Consider the following 25,946-nt stretch of genomic DNA (forward strand, 5'->3'; position numbering starts at 1 on the left):
TTACACCGTACACAGCAGGGACATGTATATAAGATTATCTCAGCACAGGAATATATATATATATTTATTTATTTTTTTTTTTTAAAAAAATGCCCAATTGTTGAAATTTTTATTACAAGATTTATTGAGTAAAATTAAGGTAATTTCTAATTAAGGTATTTTATTGCTATATCTACGATTTTGTCTGCGCTACAGGTCATTATAGAAGCATCTATCAGATAATCTGAGGACAGAAGTCATGGACACCCCAATTACCTCCCAACAAAAGTACATTAATGAATTTAACGCCAAACAGTTCTTACAGACGTATCATGGGGCACAGGATGGGGTCCTTACTAGAGAATGGACGGAATTTGTTATAAAAAATCTACATGAAACTTTCATTAAAGGTGAGAAATTCATTCATTTTTGTTTCTCAAAATGTTCACTTTTGTTGTGTATAATGTCATTATTACTCATATGACTAGTTTAATGTAGTACATTTTCATGTTAAAGTAACAATCCTGTTTGCTTATGCTTGTTGGATCACATTGTGATGTGGAGCTGCTAAATTATAGGTGAGGATGAGCAGCACGGAACAGAGGCGATTATGCAGTGGAATTGGATAGGAAAGACAGCACATGGAGCAGCCAAGATCAGTAGTTAGATGGCATGTCCATAAACTGAGAAGAGGACGTGCCTTTTGGACAATCAGACCTGAGCGTGCAGACATGTTCAAACAGTAGGGCAATGGGCACCTTGAGTAGCAATATAGATTACCAAATGTAGGGACAGAAAGTTGAAGCAGCAAAAAAGTATGTGTCAGTACATATACTGTGTATAATTACTGCAGAGCTGGGTTAGGCACGTGGTAGACACAGGGACGTAACAATAGCGGGTACAGAGATCATGAGGGGACGGCGCCTGCCCAGCAGAGAAGTAGCCAGCTGCTCAGTGAGACACCTTAAGCGGCCTATGAAGAAGACATAATGGCGGCATGAAATGAGATGGAGGTATACTCAGCTCTACTCTATAGTGTATCAGCAGACCACAATAGATAGATCAAGAGGAAACCTACCTATAATTACCAATCTGTTGAAGTCTGCCCATAGCCTCATGTGAAAGGTTTGAACCCCTAAAGGTAACTGTGGTGCCCCTGTGGCTTCAGGTGACACTGGGTACTGCACCCCAATTAGGGTGTAGTACTTATCCTGGGTTCTGGGAAGGTCGATGCTGGTTTATACCACCAACATACAATAAGTGAATTGCCCTCCCCAATGGGGACCAGGCCAGGGTCTCATCACAGTAGGGGGTCACTACAGTGGTGGGCTTACAGGATGCCACCGCACCTGGGGCTCCTTGATCCATTGGAACCGGGGAGGGGGGTGGTCAGGAGCACAGTGAGAAGAGCAAGTTGACCTAGTGAGAGTAGTGAACCAGCCTGTGGCAGCGACTGTGGGCAACAGCTCAGAACACCCAACAGCAACAGGAGAGTTCAGATGCAGAGCAGACTTGCCACGAGCAGTTCAGTGGGTTCAACAGTCACTGGGGAGAAGCAGGCGGCTTCTTCAACAGGACTGGTGCTGTCGGAATACAGAATCCTAGGGCAGATATATACTCCACGTTATCTACAAACTCTGCAAAGGTCACGGAATGGCTATAACAGTCACCATACCCATCCCAACGAGTCTGCAGCATATAGTATCTGGGCTTGAGGACTGGCCCCACAACGGAACTGCGCTATCAGTGTGGCACCCTGGTTAGGCACATCAGTCACACACAAATCCTTGTTGTCTCCCTCCAGGGGCTGATGTCCACACCAGGTGGGGTGGAGCCAGGCGGTTGGCCCCACCCACTGAGGAGTTCAGTCCTGGAGGCGGGAAAGGAAGTCAGAGGTGAAGAGTGCAGTTAGGGAGAGTGAAGGAGTAGGTGGCAAGTGAGGAGCAGTCTGTCCAGGTACGTGGCCCGGGCACATACAGCAAGGTTGGCAGACAGTGGTGGCCGTCTGCAGGAGAGGCCGATCGCCGCGGAACCGTAGGACCGGGGTCGGGCGGTTGCCCGCCGGTACCGAACCGGGGAGCGAAGAGAAGCCAGCACAGGCAGGGCCTACGGACTCCGACCAGGCTTGGAGTCGCCGTTAAACCGGTCAAATCCGTTAGCGACGGGAACCTCTGGGGTTTCCCAGCAGCAAAGACCCGATTGAAGGCAACCGTCCAAACCGTGAAGGGAAATATTCGCCGCCAAGGCTACAATTCCCAGGGCCAGAGTCTGCAGGCAAAAGGAGCTCCTCCGGCGCCTATCCAAGCTGGGGAGCGGGTTACCGGTGGGAAGCCATCGGGGCCGAAAACACACTACAGGTGCAGGGAAAGGCAGCCACCGCCAACCTACTGGGAGTGACCACTGCAGCCGGCTGCGGGACCCGTCCATCCAGCCATTTGTTTTACCAGAGACTCCGTATACATTATTGGCTGAGTGAGTACCACCGTGCCATCTGGCACCGCACTGCACCCCAACAAACCCCCGCCATCCACATTCCAGTCACCTCACCGGGACCACCAAAACCCCCTACCCACGGAGGGGAGAGAACATCTCGGCTGCTCCCTGTCATCGCTCCCGGGATCCCCCGTCCAGAGCAGCGGTGGTGCCCCAACCTCACCACAAACCGTGGGTGGCGTCACGGACCGACTTCCCAAAAACTACCCCCTTTCACTCACGGGCGAGGAGCGCCGCTCGAGTCTCCGGATCCGGCCCACCGCTCGAGCCACCAAGCAGCAGCAGCGCCGGACCCGAGCGTGGTGAGCGCAGCGCCCCCCTCCCCGCCCGCGACATCAGCATACATAATGGGACCCTTTACTGACACGGGACCCTCAGTGCTTCATGCCACAGGGTCTGATACTTAACACATCAAAGGAGAATAGGGCTGACATACACCAGACTTGACCTTTCCCAGATTGACTGGAGCCCATCGTGGCGGACACCAGTATTCTGGGGCAGCACCTGACTGACTTGTGAGTAGACTTGGAACCACAGCCTCTGCCTGTCCTTTACCGGCACAGTCGCCCAGCACTGTGGCGCCAACGGGGACTACAATCATCCTCCCTGGGGTTATCCCGATCAGCCTGTGGGAGCTACACCATCCCAGCTGCACCCAAAATCTGCCCCAGTGAGACCCTGCAGCAGCGCACCCTTCCCCCTCCACCAAGGCCTCCATGGCGCTCCTGCACAAGTGGGCAGATTAAAGCTTTTAAAATTAAGCTGGGGATGGGGAAGATGGGGATAGTGGTTCATGACACCACCTGTGGTATGCAGCCAGTTAGCAGCCGCTGTGGAAAGTTTGTCTTCTGGGGCAGATGGTGACACAGCTCGGGTGTTGCAGCTCTCCACAGGTAGAGCTAGGTCCCAGGGAGGACGATGGGAGCACTGGCAATGATGGAACTAAACAGTGTGCAGTTCAAAGTTCTTTTACTCACTGGAAGCACACCTCCGTCGGAGTGCTGGGCTATGCAGTGATGGGCTTCAACCAATCATGGATACTTTGGAGGTCGAGGCCAGTGTTTCCTTCAGTGCGTTACTTTTAACGGTTTCCCTTCAACCCCAGCTACTGGGCCATGGAACGGGTCACGAGTGCTTTCCGCACTCCCCACAAACCCTGGGATCCCTCTTTCCTGGTCACGCCTCCAGCTCCAGAACACAGGCCCCTAACTGTCCAAGTCTTTTCTTGCTTGTTCCTCAGTCCCTCCTGATGCCTGCGGCTTCGGATGCTAACTTCTCACTGACTTGTGTATGTGTGAGATGGCTCCTAACTTCCCCTGTTGGTGCCCTGCCTCCCAGATTGCTGAACTAGTGGGCAAGAGGTCTCATACCTCATGATGGCCAACCCAGCTCCTACCATGTCCCAGTGGAAGAGCTCCCATGTTTTTGTTGGATGAGTGTTGGTTGTGATTACCGGTGACAAACTCCTCTGTATTCAAGATGAATACTTCACCTTGGGTGAGGTGCAGTACCCTGAGGTGCCTGAAGCTGCAGGGGTGCCACACTACACCTGACCGGTTCACTTTAAAGCTCATTGCCTCATGTAAGTGTGAACCACTGAGCTCATTACCTTCTTATAAGACGCTTGAAGTGAAATCTGTGTACGCCGGTTTACTTCCTTCATGAGATGGTAATTGTAGTGCCCAGAGAAGGGGGGTACTCGGTCCCGGATGGTAACAACTGGGAATGTCACTCTGGTGGCTGTTGCCTAGTCCCATGCTCTGGGCCCATTTTGTTAATGGGGTGTATTTACAAGGGAGATGAGTTTTTGTCATGTGACGCCACCTGCGGGTTGCAGTTAGGGATGGGGAACCGCCTCTGCTCAATGTGGGTACTCCCAGGGCTGGTAGTAATGGCAGCTGTGGTGATGGGCCCTCTGCAGGTAGGGCTGTGCCTGGGAGATGTAATTGGGCAATAATGGAGACAACACAAGGTTGTCTTAACAGTCTCTACTCACTGTGGACCAAGGGATTGCTGGCTCAGGTCCCAGGAGGACCAGTGCCAATGTAGTGACCCAGGTTGCTCTGTCCCTGGCACTCTCTGTAGATTGAGTCCCCAGAGCATTTGGGAACCCCGACTGTCCTTTTTGGGGGAACAGTCTCTGATGTACGGCGGACCCTGCTGGGAGGTAAGTGTCTGAACCCGATCCTAGTTTTACTGTTGAAGCCCCCAGATTATTTGGTTTGATTAAGTCCGTGAAGGTGTCCTGACCATGCAGGTATTTATCAAACCGTTTGAAATTTGACCTAGGGCCCTGTGCCCCGTTCGTGCTCTGGTCCCAGCGATGTATCTCGGTACCCATCCTGGCGACCTCTCTTCTGTGCCCCCGGTGTAAGGCTATGTGCGCACTGGGAAATGGAATGACCCAGCTCAGGCATGTCCGCACGCTTCTCCTGTGTGCTCCCTTCTCTAGACTCCATCTGACTGGTAACACCTCCCACCAGGCTGGCTATACCCAGGGACTTGCGACCATCCCCTTACATGGTTAACCCTCTTTGCCCAGTGTGGAGAGAAGAACTAGGATTTTTAGATGTGTTGGTGGAATCAGCACTGGTACTTCAGGTCCCCAGGGGGTAGGTACTGCATCCCCAAGAGTTTGCAGTTCCCTGTAGTGTCCTGAGGGTCTCGGGGGCGCTACAGAATCATTTAACCATGATTGGTCACTACACCCATTACAAAAGTTCACAATCTAAATTTCATCTTTTATAAAAAGGCATTGGGCCCCACACAACCCAAACTGAACCAACCCCACCTTATAAATCAGCTACAGATAACCCTATTAAAAAAAAAGTTCACAACTCTAGAAATACTGTTAAATGGGCACATTTTTAATATATGCATAACTTGGATGAACAGTCCTCCTTATCCTCATGTTAAAAAAAAAAAAAAAAAATTTGGCTGTAAATTAGGAATTCTAATAATCCTTATTACCCCGACATCTTTCTTTAAGGTGGAGTAAAAGGAGGAACACTGCTTGATTTTGGCACTGGAGCCTCCATTTATCACCTCCTCTCGGCTTGTGAAGTGTTTGATGAAATCATCGTCTCAGATTTACTTGAGCAAAATCGTGCCGAATTCCAAAAATGGCTGGAGAAGGATCCGGATGCTTTCGACTGGACTCACATCATCAAATGTGTATGCGAGCTGGAAGGAAATGGGTAAAACATTTTAATCAACTTTATGGTAATTTATGTCGCCAAACCTGTGAGTATATTAAAACTGACAATGTATGTACTGTTTGGGGCAGAGCTAATGGTGAGACTCGGAAGCCAATCTGAACATGCCGAGCTGCAGTAAAAAAACAAAACAAAACAAAACCCAGGAGTATGAGATAAAGCAAGAGCTTAAATCAAGGATGATACAAGGATGTGTTTCAGATTAACTAAGACTTCCTTGATTCTTAATCATTCAGCTCTACAAACAAGAGAAACAATTTCTAACGCTCACCACCAGGAACTACAGGTACACAGGAATAGTGTAGAGTTGTTAGATAGTGAGGTGCTTGCCTGCTAGAGGTCACTAGTACTAAGTTGGGGACATCTGTAGAGTTGTCGCTCAAGCAAAGTGTCAGAAGCCAGGAGGTCACGTCAGTACAGAGGAGCAAGAGCAGCTGAGGTCATGTCGTGGTCGGTAAGCCAGGAAGTAGCGTCGGGTACAGAAGGGGAGCAGAGCCATGGTCAGAACTAGCTGGGGTCAGAAGACGAGAGGACACAAGGTACAGAGGAGAGTGGGGCCAGGCTCACAAAACGGGGACTGAGGTCAGAGAATGGGTCGCAAGGTAACGAGACATGATCAGAACTCATGAAATCCAGTACTGTGTACTGCAGAGTAGGAACTACTACTGGCGGCGTTCTGGTGAGACAGCTCCAAGGTAAGGCAGTGATCACCTAGAACAAGGCACGACCGAATAGGCCCCTTGCACTGAGCCTGAACTCAGAGAACACATAAGAAAACACCAAGGACACAATGGCTCTGCATAGAGCAGAGCCAAAAGTGAATCCCGACACAATTAGAATTCAAAGGTAAATAATGTCAATGGCGTTGTCTTTTATAGACCACTCCTGTCCATAGGCCAGATTAAGGCAGTGACCACACTTTTGGAAATATTCATTGTTGAGGTTCGTATAAGAACTCGTCATTACTGTAGGTGACGCTATTCTCAATTATATCATGTAGACGTGAGTTGTCCACAATTTCATTAGGCTATAAAATAAGCAATTTATTTTTGCATATTTAAAGGGAGGATTGCGACAAGAAGTCAGAGAAACTTCGCAGAAAGGTCAAAGAATTCCTCATATGTGATGCCCTGAAAAGAAAACCCTTCGATCCTGTGGACGTATCACCAGTGGATTGTCTCCTGTGTTGTCTCTGTCTTGAAGCCCCGTGTAAGGACATGAAGTCCTACTGTGAAGTTCTGAAAAATTTCAAGGACTTGATAAAACCTGGAGGGCACCTCCTAATTTTAAGTGGGCTAAATTCTACCCGTTATTATGTTGGTGAAAACCGTTTCAGTACATTATCTTCAAATAAGGAAGATCTGGAGGTGGCCTTCAAAGAAGCCGGTTACCAGATTGAGAAAGCGGTGTATGCACCCCGTGTGAATAAATCGGGGATGGAGGTTGCTGATTTTCAAGGGAAATATTTTATTCATGCCCGTAAACCAAGGTCAAGTCAAATTCTTCTGGATTCGTTTGGCTCGTAAAAATATTGTCCAAAATTGCAAAAACTAAATAAAATACATATGAAATAAGTGACCATTTTGGAATTAGTTTATTGATCAACTGATTATTGCCACGTCACTATTATATTGTCGCCCAAGGAAGGGGATACTCTGTCCCGGGCAGTGTATAACTGGGGAATGTCACTTTGGTGGCCATTGTCCAGTCCCATGCCCTGGTTTGTGTGTTTTGTTTTTTTGGGGAGTATTTACAGGGGAGATTAAAATCCTTGGTGTGACGCCACCTGCAGATTGTGTAACCACCACCGCCGCTGCTGAATTGATTGTTCCCCCAGGGCTGGTGGTAATGGCAGCTGTGGTGGTAGGCCTTCCGCAGGTAGGGATGAGCCTGGGAGATGTATGATGGAGTAATAAGGGAGGCCACACCGTGGGTTGTAGTTAACAGTCTCTAGTCACTCTTGACCCTTGGACAGCTGGTTCAGGTCCCTGTATTTTCAGTGCCAGTTCATGACTCGGTTGGTCTGTCCCCGGCACTCATTGTGTTTGGGTCCCCGTATCGTGGAACGTTTGGGGCATGACTGTCCCTTTTTGGTGGCAGTTTCTTTGTCCGTACAGCAGGCAGTGTAGGGCTGGTCTGTCCTGAACCCTGATCCTTGCTTTACTGCTGGTGTCCCTGGATCTGTGGGTCCGTGAAGGTCCCTTCACTGTGCAGGTATTTACCAGGCTGTCAAACTGTCGCCTGACCTAGGGCCCTGTGCCCCGTGCGTGCTCTGGTTCCAGCAGTACTCGGGTGTACCCACCCTGTACACTTGTTTGTAATAAATTTGTCCATTAGTGTGTAAGGTGGCCTAGTCTTCACGAGCCCCCTGATGACATCAATCCCGTTAATGCAATACACATTACACTAAACATTGTGATGATGGTGATGTGTACTGGTTACAAGAATAGTGATATGCAATAAGGTACAATGCATAGTGAAGAGCAGTATTATATGTAGGATAAGATAGTTAAGTGCCGATAATTATATTGTGTGAATGTAGATGAAAGGTTAAGCCTGCCCAGCAACTTGCCCCCAAAGGCAGAAACAGTTGGGATTAGCCCACAGGAAAGAAGCTAGTGCATAAGGAGACAGTATCTGTTAAAGCATTAGGTAGGGCCCAGACTGGAACACAGACCTCTGGTCTGAAGTGCAGCAGAGCCGCATAATGTGAGTATCCTGAAGAGAGCAATACCATTACAGAAGTTGGTGGGAACAGGTGAGAAGGTGACAATGTCAGAGTGATCTAAAGGAGCCAGGTGAGTGCACTGACAGAGGGAACAAGTGACCTGAGAAATTCTGGTACAGGACAAGAAATAAAGTGACTTTCCGGAGTGGGTCCCCTAGGCATTTTTAGTAGCTTAGAGCTCAGTCTGGCCATATTGGCAACAACACACTAAGAAGGAAAATACGTGGAGCTGTCTGAGGAGGAGAATGACTTCCAATGACTGATGTAGCACTAGGCTGGGTGGTGTTGGGAAGAAAAGGACTTATGGAGGTTGGAACAACTGAAGTGATGCTCTGTGACAATGAAAGGTAAGATTTGTGCCAGCTATCCGCTGTACATTGTTGTAATAAAGTTTGTGTTCCGTGAAACTGTTTCCTATGAACTTGTGGGCTTCCTCATTGAACTATACTTATCTGGTCTTGGCTGGCTGAAACCAACGGCAACATGTGGTCTGCACAGGCATATCACCTCAGTGCAACACCACACACCCGACCAGGACCTCTATAGGTAATCATTCAACAATGCAGCTGGAATTGTCCACCAGTCACGACGTTAAAGAGCATTTGGACTGAAAGCCCACTTTGCAGAGACCAAACATTTCATTAGCACAAAGGAATCAAAAGGAGCATGTTGTGTGGACAGAGGTGCTCCACAGTTCATTTTAGTGATTAAAGCAAGGTTAATTTTTTGTGGTCTGATAGGAAACATTATGTTCATCGACAAAACTGGGGAAAGACTGAACCCAAAGTGTTAAGGTGGTGGAAGTGTCATGGTTTGAGAGTTTCTTTTCTGCAGCAGGAGTTGGACCTCTCATACAGCTACATGGCATAGTGAATGCAAGTGTGGATCAGAACATCACATGGTTCCTTACTTGCGTTCATCACTCAGTCAGACAGCAATTTCCATGCAGGACAATGCCCCTGTCACACAGCAAACAGGTAAGGCAGTTCGTTAAAACATTGAAATAATGAAATGGCTGCCCAGAGTCCTGATCTAAACCCAAAAAAACCTCTGGAAAATCCATGGCGACAAAGTTATGGCCAAGAAACCCACAAGAGTCAAAGAACTGTGGAAGAGGAGACCACCTTGTTACTTGTTCATGGATGGAACAAGTTTGGGTCGCTGCGGGCTGCTAATTTTTTTTTTTTTTTTTTTTTGTTTTTGTGGTTGGAGGGCCCAATAACCATGGGCCTCCCCCCCCCCCCAACCTGAGAATACCAGTTCCCAGCTGTCGGCTTTATCTTGGCTAAGTATCCAAATTGGGGAGGGACTGAGCACAAATTCGCATGAGGTCCCTTGTATTTTGGTACACAGCCAAAATAACGCTCACAGCTGGGGGCTGCAGCACTTTTTTTTTTTTTTTTTTTTTTTTTTTGTCTACACTCCTTTAGGGGACCCAGACAGCTACTGAGAGGGCACCCAGAGATGCCAGCAGTCTGACTGCAGCCCATCACACACACTCTCATAGATGGTGGGTGGGGAAAGCAGTGAATATGCTTGAGATCTAATGAGCAGAAGCAATGCGACAGGCGTGCAGAGACTGGTAAGTATGTCCTGCTTTAACTTTTTTTTTTTTATACCAGGGTGACCGAATCCGAACAGTGACCAGACATAGAGGTATAAGTCTCTGAGTCTTTGAACCCTGAACCTTACAGTCCAGCTTCGCTCATCACTAGTGACAGGACTATTACAAAAACGTCTTATTGGCAGAATAAGAAACATCAATGCATTTTAGACCTTAAGTAATATATCAAACATAAGTTACACATTAATAGAACTGCAAAAATGTTTGTTTGATCGTGAATGATCCAGGTCATTTTTACCTTGACTGAATCCATTGTGACTTGCCAGCTTTCAATAGAAAAGTTTTGCAACTAAGAAAAAAAATAAAACAATTGCCCATGAAATAGCCTGCAGTTACTTAGTAAAGAGAATTTAAACCGATAATTTTCTTTTAAACTTTACTTTTATCGTGTGTGTGTATATACATATATATATGTATATGTATGTATGTATGTATGTATGTATGTATGTATGTATGTATGTATGTGTGTGTATGTATATATATATATATATATATATATTTATACTCCCGCAAGTGCATCTCAATAAATTAGAATATCATCAAAATAATTTTTCAGTAATTCAATACAAAAAGGAAATGCATATATTATATTAAATAATTGCACAGAGGGATCTATTCCTATATATTATATACTGTAGAATCATTACAGACAAAGGGATCTATTTCATGTGTTTATTTCTATTGATGATTATGGCTTACAGCCAATGAAAACCCAGAAGTCATTATCTTAGAAAATTAGAATTACCACAACAACTGCAAAGGCTTCCTGAGCGTTTAAAATGGTCCCTTAGTCTGATTCAGTAGGATATATATATAATTAAAAAATATAAACGCAACACTTGTGTTTTTTGCTCCCATTTTTCATGAGCTGAGCTCAAATATCTAAGGCTTTTCTATGAACACAAAAGGCCTTTTTCTCTCGAATATTACTCCTAAATTCCTAAATTTGTCTAGTTAGTCATCACTTCTCCTTTTGTGGAGATGATCCATCCACCTTACAGGTGTGGCATATCAACATGCTGATTAGGCAGCAGGATTATTGCTCAGGTGTGCCATTGGCTGGCCACAATAAAAGGCCATTCTAAAATGTACACTTTTACACTATTTTTGGGGTCCGGGGGTAATCAGAAAATCAGTCAGTATCTGGTGTAACCATGTGTCGCCCTGGGCAAGCCAGGGGACACAGGTAACAACACACACGCACCCCACATTCCCTGCAGGTACACCAGCTAACCCACAAATCCTTGTTGCCTTCCTCCAGGGGCTGATGATTCACACCAGGGGGTGGAGCCAGGCGGTTGGTGTCCGCCCACCAAGGAGTTCACAGCTCTGGAGGCAGGAAGTACCAGGCAGTCAGCTCAGGGACGAGCTAGAGTAAACAAGAGAGTTTAGCCCAGGCAGGGCTTGTGTGAGGACTTCAGCGAAGATAGAGTTTGGAGTAGGAGGTGAACAGAGTGTAGCTCAGGAGGGAGCTAGAGTGAAGTGAAACAGCAGTGAAAGTGACAGCCTGAAGTCAGTCTGTGGCTGTGTGCCCAGACGGAGTCAGCAAGGTCAGCAGACGGTGGTGAAGGTCTGTAGTGGGACTGTCTGGAGGTTGCTGGAAGGACCACGGAGGCTGTGTGTACCCGGGGGTCTGGAGCAGTATACAAAGGGCAGTCAGCACCAAGGCAGGGGCTTTTCGGATCCCGGCAAGGCTTGGAGTCGCTGTAAATTGCTAAATCCGTTAGTGAAGGGGACGTAGATCCCCCAACAAGCAAGTCCTGATTGACGGCAAAGGTCCAACCACAACGGGGAAACACCGCCACCGCCAAGGCACCAGTTTCCCAGGGCCGGCGCCTGCGGGAAAAGTGTGGAGCTCCTCCGGCACAGATTGTAGTCGGGGAGCGGGTAACCGGTGGGAATCCACCGCTACCAAACAGACATTTCAAAGGTGCAGGGAAGAGACCGTCACCGCTAACTGCAGGGAACCGCAGCACCGTGAACCGTCCGAGGGACCCGTCCAACCAGCCGTTTGTTTACCGAGAACTGTGTCGTGTTTACTGGCTGAGTGAGTACCTCAGTGCCGCAAGGCACAGCGCTGCCCCTGCGCCCCTGCTCCCCACTGGGCCCCGGGATCACCAACCCCTACCCACGGAGGGGCAACACAACAACTGGCTGCTCCGCCTCACCATCCCCGGGATCCCCATATAGAGCAGCGGTGGTGTACATTCAATCACCACAACTGTGGGTGGCGTCACGGACAATAAACAATCTCCCCAACCAAAATTCTCCCTTTTCACTCACGGGCGAGGAGTGCCGCTCGAGAAGCCCCCGGGATCCGGCCCACCGCTCGAGCCACCACTGAGCAGCAGCCGCCGGACCCGAGCAGAAGGGGTGAGCGTAGTGTGCCGACACCCTCCTCCCCGCCCGCGACAACCACCATTTGCCAGAAATGTTGCATTTGTATTTTTATTCAGTGTATTATATCATAAGCCGGATATTTGTGGCTTCGGGCCACAGTTGCAGAAATGTTTTATTGGCTTTCTGAACATACCGATAACAGTGGATGAGCCAGGTAAGTGCCTGCTGCCAACAAAAGGAGGGGACAAATGTAATAAGTGATGGATTCAAGTAGGTAATGAAACTAAATCTTCCCATAAAACAGCCAAATATGAGGTGACCTACTTATCACTGCCGACTTTTCCTTTCTGTGAATTTCGTTAAGAAGTGGAATCCACCACTACACAGATTCAGCACCTTGTTACACACTCGCTCTACTCACGAGATAAGAGAAAAGGTAAGAAAGGACTCCTTGTATAATCCTTGTATAATATGTATTGACGGCAGTTTATGCAAGCAACAATCTACGACCTTTCATCACTTTACATCACCCAGATGAGGGCACTCGGTGTTTAGACTTTTGAAATACTTATGCTGCAGCTTTTTGTTCCTATGATATTCCCGCATCGCTTTGTGTCATATAGTCACAGAAGCTGGGGACTCTCCAGGTTAATCCGTAGGTTCGATGAACCCAGTTCTCTCCTTCACTTTTTCTACCCTGCTTTATAGATCACTGTTGAGAAATCTGTTCTTTATACTCATTCTGAATTGTTTATTTAGGATCTGGTTTCTGTTTTTCTATTTCTGGTTCAGCTCATGTCTTGGTTCTGTGAGGTTCTTTGCCCCTTTTGGGTTCAGTATCTTAACTCCTTTTTTTAAATGAACCTGTCAGATCCAATATGCACCCAGAACCATGAGCAGTTCTGGGTGCATATTGCTGATCCCTGCCTAACTGTCCCAGCATATACTAGCATACTGTGACGTCTGCCTGGAACCACAGTCTCAGGATGGCTGTCACAGACAGGCTAGAAGCAAGCCGCACACTAAGCAGGATCCCAAGAACCCCGAAACCCTATAACCCCTGTACAGAGATTTGGAATTACTACTGGACCCCAGAGATAACTACCTGTGGAAGGCTGCAATTCTAAGGGCGGCTTTGCACACTACAACATCGCAGGTGCGATGTCGGTGGGGTCAAATTGAAAGTGACGCACATCCGGCATTGCATGCGATATCGTAGTGTGTAAAGCCTTGATACGATTAACGAACGCAAAATCATCGTAATCGTATCATCGTTGCAGCGTCGGCGTAATTCATAATTACGCTGACGCGACGGTCCGATGTTGTTCCTCACTCCTGCGGCAGCACACATCGCTGTGTATGAAGCCGCAGGAGCGAGGAACATCTCCTACCGGCGTCACTGCGGCTTCCGTAGGATATGCGGAAGGAAGGAGCTGGGCAGGATGTTTACATCCTGCTCATCTCCGCCCCTCCGTTCCTATTGGCCGCCTGCCGTGTGACGTCGCTGTGACGCAGCACGACCCGCCCCCTTAGGAAGGAGGCGGGTCGCCGGCCAGAACGACGGTCGCAGGGCAGGTGAGTGCGTGTGAAGCTGGCGTAGCGATAGTTTTCGCTACGCCAGCTATCACACGATATCGTACCTGCGATGGGGGCGGGCACTATCGCGTGCGACATCGCAGCATCGGCATGCGATGTCGCAACGTGCAAAGCCCGCCTAAGAGTAGTTGTCAGGCAGGGTCAAACCAGGAGATACACAAAAGGGACAAAATCAGCAGACACGATCGTAGTCAGGGCATCAGGCGAAGGTCAAAAACCGGAGAAGGCAACGAGGTACAGAAACGGCATTCAGGAGAGTAGTCAGAGAGCAGACAGGGATCAAAGCACAGGAATCAATATTCAGAACAGGGTGAGAACAAGAGACAAGCAGTGAACTACAAGACTATATCTGGCAGTGACTAGCAGACAGGAGGGGGAATTAAAAGGGTGTGGTGTCTTCCCATTGACTGTAGCTGAAAGGTGGTAACTTCAGCTGGAAGACAAATGCTGCCACAGTCAGCCAGTGGTCCTGCAGGTCCCAGGGAAACCCAGCTTTGTGGATGAGCGAAGCCTGCGTCCACCAAAGCTACTTCCACCTCCTATCACTAGCATTGCCCATGGAGGAAATATGGCGGCATTATTTCCCCCGACTAGTCCACCCTCTTTATGTAGTGACCCAGAGTGGACGCTACTAGAATGTCCTAATGTCCTCAGATGAGCCATGTTTTTTTTCTATAATGTTGAACATTATCTGTGCCTTCTGAAGCCTTGCTCTGAGAGTTGTAGCATTTACACTGCCCTCTGCTGGCCTTTCTCAAAACTACCTTTTGTCTTATATGGAAAAAGGAAGTGAAGCAGCAGTGAGGACATTTGTGGGTCTTTTCTCACAGGAAAATGAGAAAGATATCAGTGGCTCAGGAGGAGAGGACTGAGTTTGGTGGGAGAGGTGTATGATCGCTGCAGTCGGTGGACCTACTTCCAGTCACACATATTATCAAGTGACTGTCTGGTAAGGAGAAAGAAAAGTTCCATGAAAAAGAAATAAATCCAAGCTGCCATTTATTCTAAATCAAGGTAGGCCCCGAACAATAGCAAGATCCAGAAAAGCCACAAACTGCTCAATGCCAAGACAGGTATCGATGCCTGATGCTGAGATCCTCTCAGAGCTTGGATGAGGAAGAGTTAATTTTGCTGATAAGGAAAGTACTGTAATATAGGTTGTGGAAACTGTTATATGGACCGGATTACAGCATGCATTGTCTACATTGCAGGTTATGTGGAGTAAAAGTTCCCTCTCTTTGATTATGAAACGTTTGGTGTCTGTGTTTCTTGTGGGATTGCATTCAACCCGGCTTCTACCTCATGCCATATGATCTGGCTGTCTACGCATACCAGGAACCACATAAAAGTCACACCAGACCAGGAAGCTTAGCGACTACACATAGCTGGACTACGGAATCAGCCCCTGCAACCACCTACTTACCTTCCCTTACTACTGTAATCCCTTTTACATTTGCCTACCAACCTGTGGATTGTCGGAGCCATCAAAGGCACCATGACAGGATTAGGCTCTGAGTTCTGAGGTCCTGCATTTGACTCGCCCACCCCAGGGCCTTAGGTGACTCTGTGTCGGGCTGGACTAGTCTGGGGTATTCAGCGGTGGCGGGGCCCGACTCCGTGACCCTGGTGGAGACAGTTAATGTGGCGGTATTGGGGAGATGATGATAATGTTTATATGAATATTCGTGACGCCACCTGTGGTAATTTGCAGCTATGGCGCCGCAGCTGCCGGGAGGGACCTCCGGGGCTGGTGTTATGACAGCTGAGGTGTTTCTTGCTCTCCACAGGTAGAGCGGATGCCGGGTGCTTGGTAAAGTCTATGGTGTTTGTTAACGAGGTGCAGGATAAACCAGACGACACAGGGCTTGCAGTTAAGATGTTTTACTCAGTGTTCAGTCTCAGTACTGCAGTTGACCGGTTACCCATGGAATGCCAGGATCCGCTGTCAGGGGCCGCCGCCGATCCCGGATAGGTCAAGGGTCAGTCCCGGTGTACCCCTTTTGTGTGTGTGTGTGTCCTTTTCTGACTGGCTTCCTAGCCTTAGACTGTTTTTTAGCTGGTCTCGGGCCTCCACCACAGGGCCTGTACAAAGGGGGCTGACCGCAGTCGTCTCTTGCCCCCTTCACTGGGGATCTGTTGCGGGGAGTGGCCCTGGGCGCTTGCAATGATCTCCCAGGCCTTTGGTTTTACTTTTGAGGAATTGTCTGTCTTCCCTCTGTCTAGGGACCATCCCTGAATGCAGCCAGATCTCTCCACCAGATGTTTTCAGTGGAACAGGTCACGGGACAATTGCCCTTCCGTGTCCCTGGAATCCTTTCTTCCTTTCTTTCGGTGTCACCCGGGCCTAACAAGACCCCAGGATCTCCACCAGGAATCTCCTTCTGTCTCTGCCTTCTCTATCTGCTGTCCTTTCCTGACAGCCCACCTCCTCACTCCTCTACTCCTTCTGACAGACTGCCTGACTAAACTTGAACTTCCTAGTTCCTTTTTTCTACTCACTCTGACTCCTCCCACACACCCACTGACTACTACTAGGCCCCACCCACACCATTGGGACCAGTGATGGGACTTACGGTCCCATGACTAAAACTCTATGGGGGTTGCTGCCACTATCTCTGACCCGGTGTATGCCTACCAATTGGTGTGTGCAAGTTTTGTCTGTACACCGGCAGTTGACCCCATTCCTACCCGGGATGGGATACCACACCTCTGGCTGAGGTGCAATATCTTCTGTGGTGACGGAAGCCTCAGGGGCACCACACATTCCTGCTGGAGGTGGCAGCATTAGCATGTTAGTACACCTACAGGGGCACGCTAACATGCTATTAAATGCCCATTGCCTAGCGTCATTAGCGTTGATACACGTACCTGTGTCCGATGTCACCACTTCAGATGCCGATCTTAGGGTCAATGAGCATAATCAGCAGTCCCGGCACTTCCAGTCATGCGCACTAGACCTCTCTGAAGCCGGGACGTGTACACCCAGCTTCATAGAGTACATGAACGGAAGTGCCGGGACTTCTGATCATGCGCACTGCCTGACGTTCTGAAGCGGTGACAACGGACACAGGTACGTGCTTTACCGCTGATGATGCTGGGCATTTTAGTAAGCCCCTGTAGGAATACTAGCATGCTAAGAGGGTGGACTAGTTGAGGAAACTAACGCCCTTGTGACTAGCTCCTGCGCTCATTAGCATATCATAAAGTATCTTTAGAAATACTTTTTCTAAAGATCTCTTTATCTATGCTGGTGTATGCAGGTACAGTAAAGCGGGCTTTACACACTACGATTTTACTACAGCGATCTCGTTGGGGTCACGGAATTTGTGACGCACATCCGGTCGCTGTAGCGATCTCGTTGTGTGTGACTACTAGGAGCGATTTTTGGATCGTTGCAAAAACGTCCAAAATCGCTCCTCGTTGACATGGGGGTCCGCTCCCAAGTATCGATGCTATCGCTTTGCCGAAGTTGTTCCTCATTCCTGCGGAAGTGCACGTCGCTGTGTGTGACTCCCGGAGGAACGAGGAACATCTCGTTACCTGCCGCCGGCCACAATGCGGAAGGAAGGAGGTGGGCGGGATGTTACGTCCCACTCATCTCCGCCCCCTCCGCTTTCATTGGGCGGCCGCTTAGTGACGTCGCTGTGATGCCGAACGGACCTAAGGCGGCAGTACGCCGGTCACAGCGATGTTGCTATGCAGGTAAGTATGTGTGACGGGGGTTCCGGATTTTGTGCGCGACGGGCAGCGATATGCCCGTTTCGCACAAACGACGGGGGCGGGTCGCATGCTATCGATATCCGTACCGATATCGTAGCGTGTAAAGCCACCCTTAGGCAGGCATTAGTAATATGCACCCAGAACTGCTCGTGGTTCTAGGTGCATATTGGATCTGACAGGTTTCTTTTAACATTCTGGTTTCTGAAAATTGCGCTCTGCAAACAAATAACCTCTTTTAATAACCTTTACTGCAAATTGTCCTCGCTGTACTGCACATGCACCGGGTATTGAAAGCTAAGAAACCGAGTAGTGGATACTAAAGGACAGCAGTGAAGATTTATGTCGGCGTCACACGGTACGATATATCGGGCGATACGTCGTCTGGGTCACTTCGTTAGTGACGCACATCCGGCATCGTTTGACATATCGTACCGTGTGACACCTCCGAATGACTGTGAACGAGCAAAAATACTCACCTTATCGTTGCTTGTTGACACGTCGTTCATTTTCAAAATGTCGGTCCTCCTTCTGTGCTCCGGTTGTTCATCGTTCCCGTGGCAGCACACATCACTCCGTGTGACACCCCGGGAACGACGAACACAGCTTACCTGCGTCCCGCCAGCAATGCGGAAGGAAGGAGGTGGGCGGAATGTTTACGTCCCGCTCATCTCCGCCCCTCCGCTTCTATTGGCCGGCCGCTGTGTGACGTCGCTGTGACTCCGAACGTCCCTCCCCCTTCAGGAAGAGGATGTTCGCCGCCCAGAGCGATGTCGCTCGGCAGGTAAGTACGTGTGACGGGGGTTAACGACTTTGTGCGCCACGGGCAACTAATTGCCCGTAACGCACAAACAACGGGGGCGGGTACGATCGCTCGTGCGATCGCACGATAGATCGTCCCGTGTGACGCTGGCATTAGGCAAGGATGTGTTGATTTGGTAACACCCCAGTGCCTGATGTTGGATGATGAAGGGCTGTGTATGGTGGTAGAGAACGCGCTCACGATAAGCATTTGACGTTTCTATACTAACATAATAAAGGCTCGGTTTTCTGTACATTTTTTATGCTTATTTTTAACGAGTTTTTCACAGTCATTAGAATGGGTGTAAAATCCTGAAAGAATTGACCTGCGGCCGATTGAAAACGTCTTCAAATCTGCAAGGAAAACATAAGCAACATGCACATGAATTCTCATTCGCTTTACTGGGACAGTAAAATGCTGCAATTTTCACGGCCAGATTGCGCCTTGAAAATATGCCAAAAGTGCGATGTGTGAACATACTCTATGGCTACGCGCACACATTGCAGATTTGGTTGCAGACAATCTGCATGTTCCGGCAAGAAAAACGATGCAGAAAAAAATGTGTGATTTCCTGCATTTTTTTGCCGTAATTTCTTGCACTTTTTGATGTGATTTCCTTTTGTATTTGGTGAAAACACAGGAAAAAATGCAGAAAGAATTGACATGTTGCAGATTTTTGCTGCAGGGAAAACACCCTGAAAGTGTGCACAGCACTTCAGAATTTTCGTAGACTTTGCTGACATCAGGATATGGCTACTTTCACACATCAGTTTTTTTGGAATCAAGCACAATCCGGCGAAAAAACTGATCCATTGCATCAGTTTTTTTTCTATCCGTTTCTTCCGTTTTTCAACGGATCCATTGTGATACTGAGCATGTTCAGTTTAAAAAAAAAAAAAAAAAAAACGCAATCCGTCACTGCATTGCGTCTTTTGCCGTACTCTGACGGATCCGGTGCCCATAGGCTTCCATTATACAACATGTCGGATGGCACCGGATCCGACGGCATCCGTTTTTTTTTGTTTTTTTTTTGTTCAACAAAAAAACTTTACTGTTCACTTTTTTTTTTTTTTTTCCTTCAGGCACAAACCGGATTGTGTCTGATGCAACGGATCTGTCGCAGATTGTGACAAAAGTTATGTGACGGATTAGGCAAAAAAACGGATAAGTCTCATTTTTTCCCCTTCCGGCGAGAGAGGTTTTTTTTTTCCTTTCCAGAAATGAATTTCCATATGTTCTTGGCATGCCCAGAAACAAAAAAAAAAGGATCAGTCGCCTGATTCCGTTTTTTTACGGATGACGATGGATCCGACGCCCATAGGCTACCATTGTAAAAAAAAAAAATGGACAGCGCCAGATCCGTTGCAATACGTTTTTTTGCTGGACACAAAAAAAAGTTGCATGCTGCATTACTTCCGGCAGCCGCACAGACACACTTCACCGGAGCCGTCGAACGCAAGGCCATGCGGGACAATACGGCTCAAAAACAACAATATGAGGGGAAAACTAATCTGGTGCCGGATCCGTTTTTTTTTTTCTTCAAAAAACGCCGGATTGCACATGATGGCAAAAAGTGAAGTGTGAAAGAGGCCTGTATACATGGTGGGTCCTGTCCGGCGCCCGCACAGACAACTATGCCGGATCTGGTGCACACCGGATGAAACGCAACACCATGCGGCACAATCCGGCGCTAATACAAGACTAAGGGGGAAAAAATGAATCCGGCGCCGGATCTGTTTTATCCGTTTTTCGACGGATTGTGCCTGATGTAAAAAACTGATGTGTAAAAGCAGCCTATCCTTGCAGATTTCTGAAAATCTGCAAGAAAAAAAACCGCTACAGGTGCGCAAACCCATTGATTTTAATGGGTCTATGTGTGTGGGTATGAGTGAAAATGGACGTCACGTGTACCAGAGGCACAGGTGTGTGAAGGAAGCCGCACAGGTGTGTGAAGGAAGCCGCACAGGTGTGTGAAGGAAGCCGCACAGGTGTGTGAAGGAAGCCGCACAGGTGTGTGAAGGAAGCCGCACAGGTGTGTGAAGGAAGCCTCATAGGAATCTGTAACAACGATCCCATCAAAAGACATTTCATTACTGGGCTGCAGAGCATGCACTCTGCCTCCACCTGACTGTTGGACGGTTTTGCACAGGATTCTGCAGACCCCTCTCCTGCTTATCCCTGATCCCACCATTGGACAGTCCTTTTACTGGGGTGAGTGGGACCTGGCTCCCCACATGTCATTTCTTATGGGAGTGTGGGGGTAATTTATTATGCTTAATATTGCAAAATATGCAACACTGCGCAGGGGCTGCCACTAGTGTCTGCTGCACAATATACAAAACACTGCGCAGGGGCTGCCACTAGTGTCTGCTGCACAATATACAAAACACTGCGCAGGGGCTGCCACTAGTGTCTGCTGCACAATATACAAAACACTGCGCAGGGGCTGCCAATAGTGTCTGCTGCACAATATACAAAACACTGCGCAGGGGCTGCCACTAGTGTCTGATGCACAATATACAAAACACTGCGCAGGGGCTGCCACTAGTGTCTGATGCACAATATACAAAACACTGCGCAGGGGCTGCCACTAGTGTCTGATGCACAATATACAAAACACTGCGCAGGGGCTGCCGCTAGTGTCTGATGCACAATATACAAAACACTGCGCAGGGGCTGCCGCTAGTGTCTGATGCACAATATACAAAACACTGCACAGGGGCTGCCGCTAGTGTCTGAGGCACAATATACAAAACACTGCACAGGGGCCGCCGCTAGTGTCTGAGGCACAATATACAAAACACTGCACAGGGGCTGCCGCTAGTGTCTTAGGCACAATATACAAAACACTGCACAGGGGCTGCCACTAGTGTCTGCTGCACAATATACAAAACACTGCACAGGGGCTGCCACTAGTGTCTGCTGCACAATATACAAAACACTGCACAGGGGCCGCCGCTAGTGTCTGCTGCACAATATACAAAACACTGCTAAGACAATTTGTTGCCTGTGTGTAGGAGCCAGCTTAGTATTTTGCTGCATTTACGCACACCAATGTATATTTTATTGTTCATTTAGTGCAGTTATTTATATACACTTATTTACCAGTAGCTTAACTTTCAAGCTCTTCTGACAGGTGCCCTCTACTGGTTTTCTGCTTTATTGCAATTAACACTGGAAATGTATTTATTTTTATTTTTTTTTCATTGCCGCAGATGTATATTCACAAATATTCTTGTCTGTCTCGTCCTGTTTCTTCTACAATAATTATTATTTTTGAAATTGTGTGTGTGTGTGTGTGTGTGGTCGGATTCTGCAGGTGTACACATCAATAAAATGATGGCGTAACTAGAGTCTGATGGGCCCCAGTGCAAAGTTGGAGCTTGGGTCCCCCCCATGTTGGTCAGATATATGGGCCGTTGTAGTATTCTAAATCCTATTAAAACATAAAAGTTGCTCTCCCCCCCCCCCCCCCCCCCCCCCCCCCCCACTTAATTGTGTAGTACCGACCCCTATCGTGTACTAATGGCCCCCATCCTGGTGTATGACCTCAATCATGGCTGCATCCATGGCCCCATGCTGGCATCCATGGCCCCACAATGGGCCCCATGCTGGCCCCACAATGGGCCCCATGCTGGTATCCATGGCCCCACAATGGGCCCCATGCTGGCATCCATGGGCCCCATACTGGTAGATATACTCCTGAGGGCGCCGCACACAGTAAAACAAATGATTATACTCTCCTTCTCCCGGCTCCCCTTTAGAGGATATTTCAGCAAGACAATGATCCAAAACACCGCTCCAAATCTACTCAGGCATTCATGCAGAGGAACAATTACAATGTTCTGGAATGGCCATCCCAGTCCCCAGACCTCAATATCATTGAACATCTGTGGGATGATTTGAAGCGTGCTGTCCATGCTCGGCGACCATCAAACTTAACTGAACTGGAATTGTTTTGTAAACAGGAATGGTCAAATCTACCTTCATCCAGGATCCAGGAACTCATTAAAAGCTACAGGAAGCGACTAGAGGCTGTTATTTTTGCAAAAAGAGGATCTACAACAGGGGTGGGCAATTAATTTTCCCATGGGGCCGCATGAGAAATTGGGATGGTTTTAGAGTATATAGTATATATACTATCCCTTCATAAACAAACAGGAAGTTGAGCAACATTAAGATTCAATGAAAATGTGGGGGGCATAGACATTACTGGGGTCAGTGGGGGGGCATAGACATTACTGGGGTCAGTGGGGGGGCATAGACATTACTGGGGTCAGTGGGGGGGCATAGACATTACAGGGGTCAGTGGGGGGGCATAGACATTACTGGGGTCAGTGGGGGAGCATAGACATTACTGGGGTCAGTGGGGGGGCATAGACATTACTGGGGACTGTGAAGCATACACACTGGCCCTGGTGGCCAGTGAAGCAGACATATTGACAGTGGTGGCCTGTAGGGCATGCATACTGACAGTGGTGGCATGTGGGGCATGCATACTGTCAGTGGTGGCCTGTAGGGCATGCATACTGACAGTGGTGGCCTGTGAGGCATGCATACTGTCAGTGGTGGCCTGTAGGGCATGCATACTGACAGTGGTGGCATGTGGGGCATGCATACTGTCAGTGGTGGCCTGTAGGGCATGCATACTGACAGTGGTGGCCTGTGGGGCATGACTACTGTCAGTGGTGGCCTGTGGGGCATGCATACTGACAGTGGTGGCCAGTGGGGCATGCATACTGACAGTGGTGGCCAGTGGGGCATGCATACTGACAGTGGTGGCCAGTGGGGCATGCATACTGACAGTGGTGGCCAGTGGGGCATGCATACTGACAGTGGTGGCCAGTGGGGCATGCATACTGACAGTGGTGGCCAGTGGGGCATGCATACTGACAGTGTTGGCCAGTGGGGCATGCATACTGTCAGTGTTGGCCAGTGGGGCATGCATACTGTCAGTGTTGGCCAGTGGGGCATGCCTACTGTCAGTGTTGGCCAGTGGGGCATGCCTACTGTCAGTGTTGGCCAGTGGGGCATGCCTACTGTCAGTGTTGGCCAGTGGGGCATGCCTACTGTCAGTGTTGGCCAGTGGGGCATGCCTACTGTCAGTGTTGGCCAGTGGGGCATGCCTACTGTCAGTGGTGGCCAGTGGGGCATGCCTACTGTCAGTGGTGGCCAGTGGGGCATGCCTACTGTCAGTGGTGGCCAGTGGGGCATGCCTACTGTCAGTGGTGGCCAGTGGGGCATGCCTACTGTCAGTGGTGGCCAGTGGGGCATGCCTACTGTCAGTGGTGGCCAGTGGGGCATGCCTACTGTCAGTGGTGGCCAGTGGGGCATGCCTACTGACAGTGGTGGCCAGTGGGGCATGCCTACTGACAGTGGTGGCCTTTGGGGCATGCATACTGACAGTGGTGGCCAGTGGGGCATGCATACTGACAGTGGTGGCCAGTGGGGCATGCATACTGTCAGTGTTGGCCAGTGGGGCATGCATACTGTCAGTGTTGGCCAGTGGGGCATGCCTACTGTCAGTGTTGGCCAGTGGGGCATGCCTACTGTCAGTGTTGGCCAGTGGGGCATGCCTACTGACAGTGTTGGCCAGTGGGGCATGCCTACTGACAGTGTTGGCCAGTGGGGCATGCCTACTGTCAGTGGTGGCCAGTGGGGCATGCCTACTGTCAGTGGTGGCCAGTGGGGCATGCCTACTGTCAGTGGTGGCCAGTGGGGCATGCCTACTGTCAGTGGTGGCCAGTGGGGCATGCCTACTGTCAGTGGTGGCCAGTGGGGCATGCCTACTGTCAGTGGTGGCCAGTGGGGCATGCCTACTGACAGTGGTGGCCTTTGGGGCATGCCTACTGACAGTGGTGGCCTTTGGGGCATGCCTACTGACAGTGGTGGCCTGTGGGGCATGCATACTGACAGTGGTGGCCTGTGGGGCATGCATACTGACAGTGGTGGCCTGTGGGGCATGCATACTGACAGTGGTGGCCTGTGGGGCATGCATACTGACAGTGGTGGCCAGTGGGGCATGCATACTGACAGTGGTGGCCAGTGGGGCATGCATACTGACAGTGGTGGCCAGTGGGGCATGCATACTGACAGTGGTGGCCAGTGGGGCATGCATACTGACAGTGGTGGCCAGTGGGGCATGCATACTGACAGTGGTGGCCAGTGGGGCATGCATACTGACAGTGGTGGCCAGTGGGGCATGCATACTGACAGTGGTGGCCAGGGGGGCATGCATACTGACAGTGGTGGCCAGGGGGGCATGCATACTGACAGTGGTGGCCAGGGGGGCATGCATACTGACAGTGGTGGCCAGGGGGGCATGCATACTGACAGTGGTGGCCTGTCGGGCATGCATTACTGACAGTGGTGGCCTGTGGGGCATGCATACTGACAGTGGTGGCCTGTGGGGCATGCATACTGACAGTGGTGGCCAGTGGGGCATGCATACTGACAGTGGTGGCCAGTGGGGCATGCATACTGACAGTGGTGGCCTGTGTGGCATGCATACTGACAGTGGTGGCCTGTGTGGCATGCATACTGGACAGTGGTGGCCTGTGTGGCATGCATACTGACAGTGGTGGCCTGTGTGGCATGCATACTGACAGTGGTGGCCTGTGTGGCATGCATACTGACAGTGGTGGCCTGTGTGGCATGCATACTGACAGTGGTGGCCTGTGTGGCATGCATACTGACAGTGGTGGCCTGTGTGGCATGCATACTGACAGTGGTGGCCAGTGGGGCATGCATACTGACAGTGGTGGCCAGTGGGGCATGCATACTGACAGTGGTGGCCAGTGGGGCATGCATACTGACAGTGGTGGCCAGTGGGGCATGCATACTGACAGTGGTGGCCAGGGGGGCATGCATACTGACAGTGGTGGCCTGTGTGGCATGCATACTGACAGTGGTGGCCTGTGTGGCATGCATACTGACAGTGGTGGCCTGTGTGGCATGCATACTGACAGTGGTGGCCTGTGTGGCATGCATACTGACAGTGGTGGCCTGTGTGGCATGCATACTGACAGTGGTGGCCTGTGTGGCATGCATACTGACAGTGGTGGCCTGTGTGGCATGCATACTGACAGTGGTGGCCTGTGTGGCATGCATACTGACAGTGGTGGCCTGTGTGGCATGCATACTGACAGTGGTGGCCTGTGTGGCATGCATACTGACAGTGGTGGCCTGTGTGGCATGCATACTGACAGTGGTGGCATGTGTGGCATGCATACTGACAGTGGTGGCCAGTGGGGCATGCCTACTGACAGTGGTGGCCAGTGGGGCATGCCTACTGACAGTGGTGGCCAGTGGGGCATGCCTACTGTCAGTGGTGGCCAGTGGGGCATGCCTACTGTCAGTGGTGGCCAGTGGGGCATGCCTACTGTCAGTGGTGGCCAGGGGGGCATGCATACTGACAGTGGTGGCCTGTGGGGCATGCATACTGACAGTGGT

The 25,946-nt window shown here is 49.6% G+C and overlaps 2 protein-coding genes across 2 annotated transcripts in view; both read left to right on the forward strand.

The window, feature by feature from the left end:
* The first annotated feature begins 238 nt into the window (after window positions 1-238).
* On the forward strand, window positions 239-7,213 carry LOC142255894 (nicotinamide N-methyltransferase-like). Its single transcript, XM_075327341.1, has 3 exons — window positions 239-389; window positions 5,462-5,669; window positions 6,751-7,213. Exons 1-3 carry the CDS (start codon window positions 239-241, stop codon window positions 7,211-7,213), a joined length of 822 nt encoding a protein of 273 aa, XP_075183456.1.
* A 5,474-nt stretch (window positions 7,214-12,687) lies between these two features.
* LOC142256110 (nicotinamide N-methyltransferase-like) overlaps window positions 12,688-25,946 on the forward strand; it is a 32,722-nt gene continuing 19,463 nt past the window's right edge. The window contains exon 1 of the mRNA XM_075327645.1: window positions 12,688-12,815. The gene's annotated coding sequence lies outside the window, so the exon portion shown is untranslated. The remainder of the gene's footprint in view (window positions 12,816-25,946) is intronic.

This window comes from Anomaloglossus baeobatrachus, chromosome 11, assembly GCF_048569485.1.
Source record: "Anomaloglossus baeobatrachus isolate aAnoBae1 chromosome 11, aAnoBae1.hap1, whole genome shotgun sequence".
Taxonomy (NCBI): Eukaryota; Metazoa; Chordata; class Amphibia; order Anura; family Aromobatidae; genus Anomaloglossus; species Anomaloglossus baeobatrachus.

What these genes read in the sequence shown, in the direction of transcription:
- LOC142255894 (XM_075327341.1), top strand. Translation starts at nt 239, where the DNA reads ATGGACACCCCAATTACCTCCCAACAAAAGTACATTAATGAATTTAAC. An exon ending in ACATGAAACTTTCATTAAAG is followed by an intron (nt 390 to 5,461) that starts GTGAGAAATTCA and finishes TCTTTCTTTAAG; the next exon opens with GTGGAGTAAAAGGAGGAACA. An exon ending in TGCGAGCTGGAAGGAAATGG is followed by an intron (nt 5,670 to 6,750) that starts GTAAAACATTTT and finishes GCATATTTAAAG; the next exon opens with GGAGGATTGCGACAAGAAGT.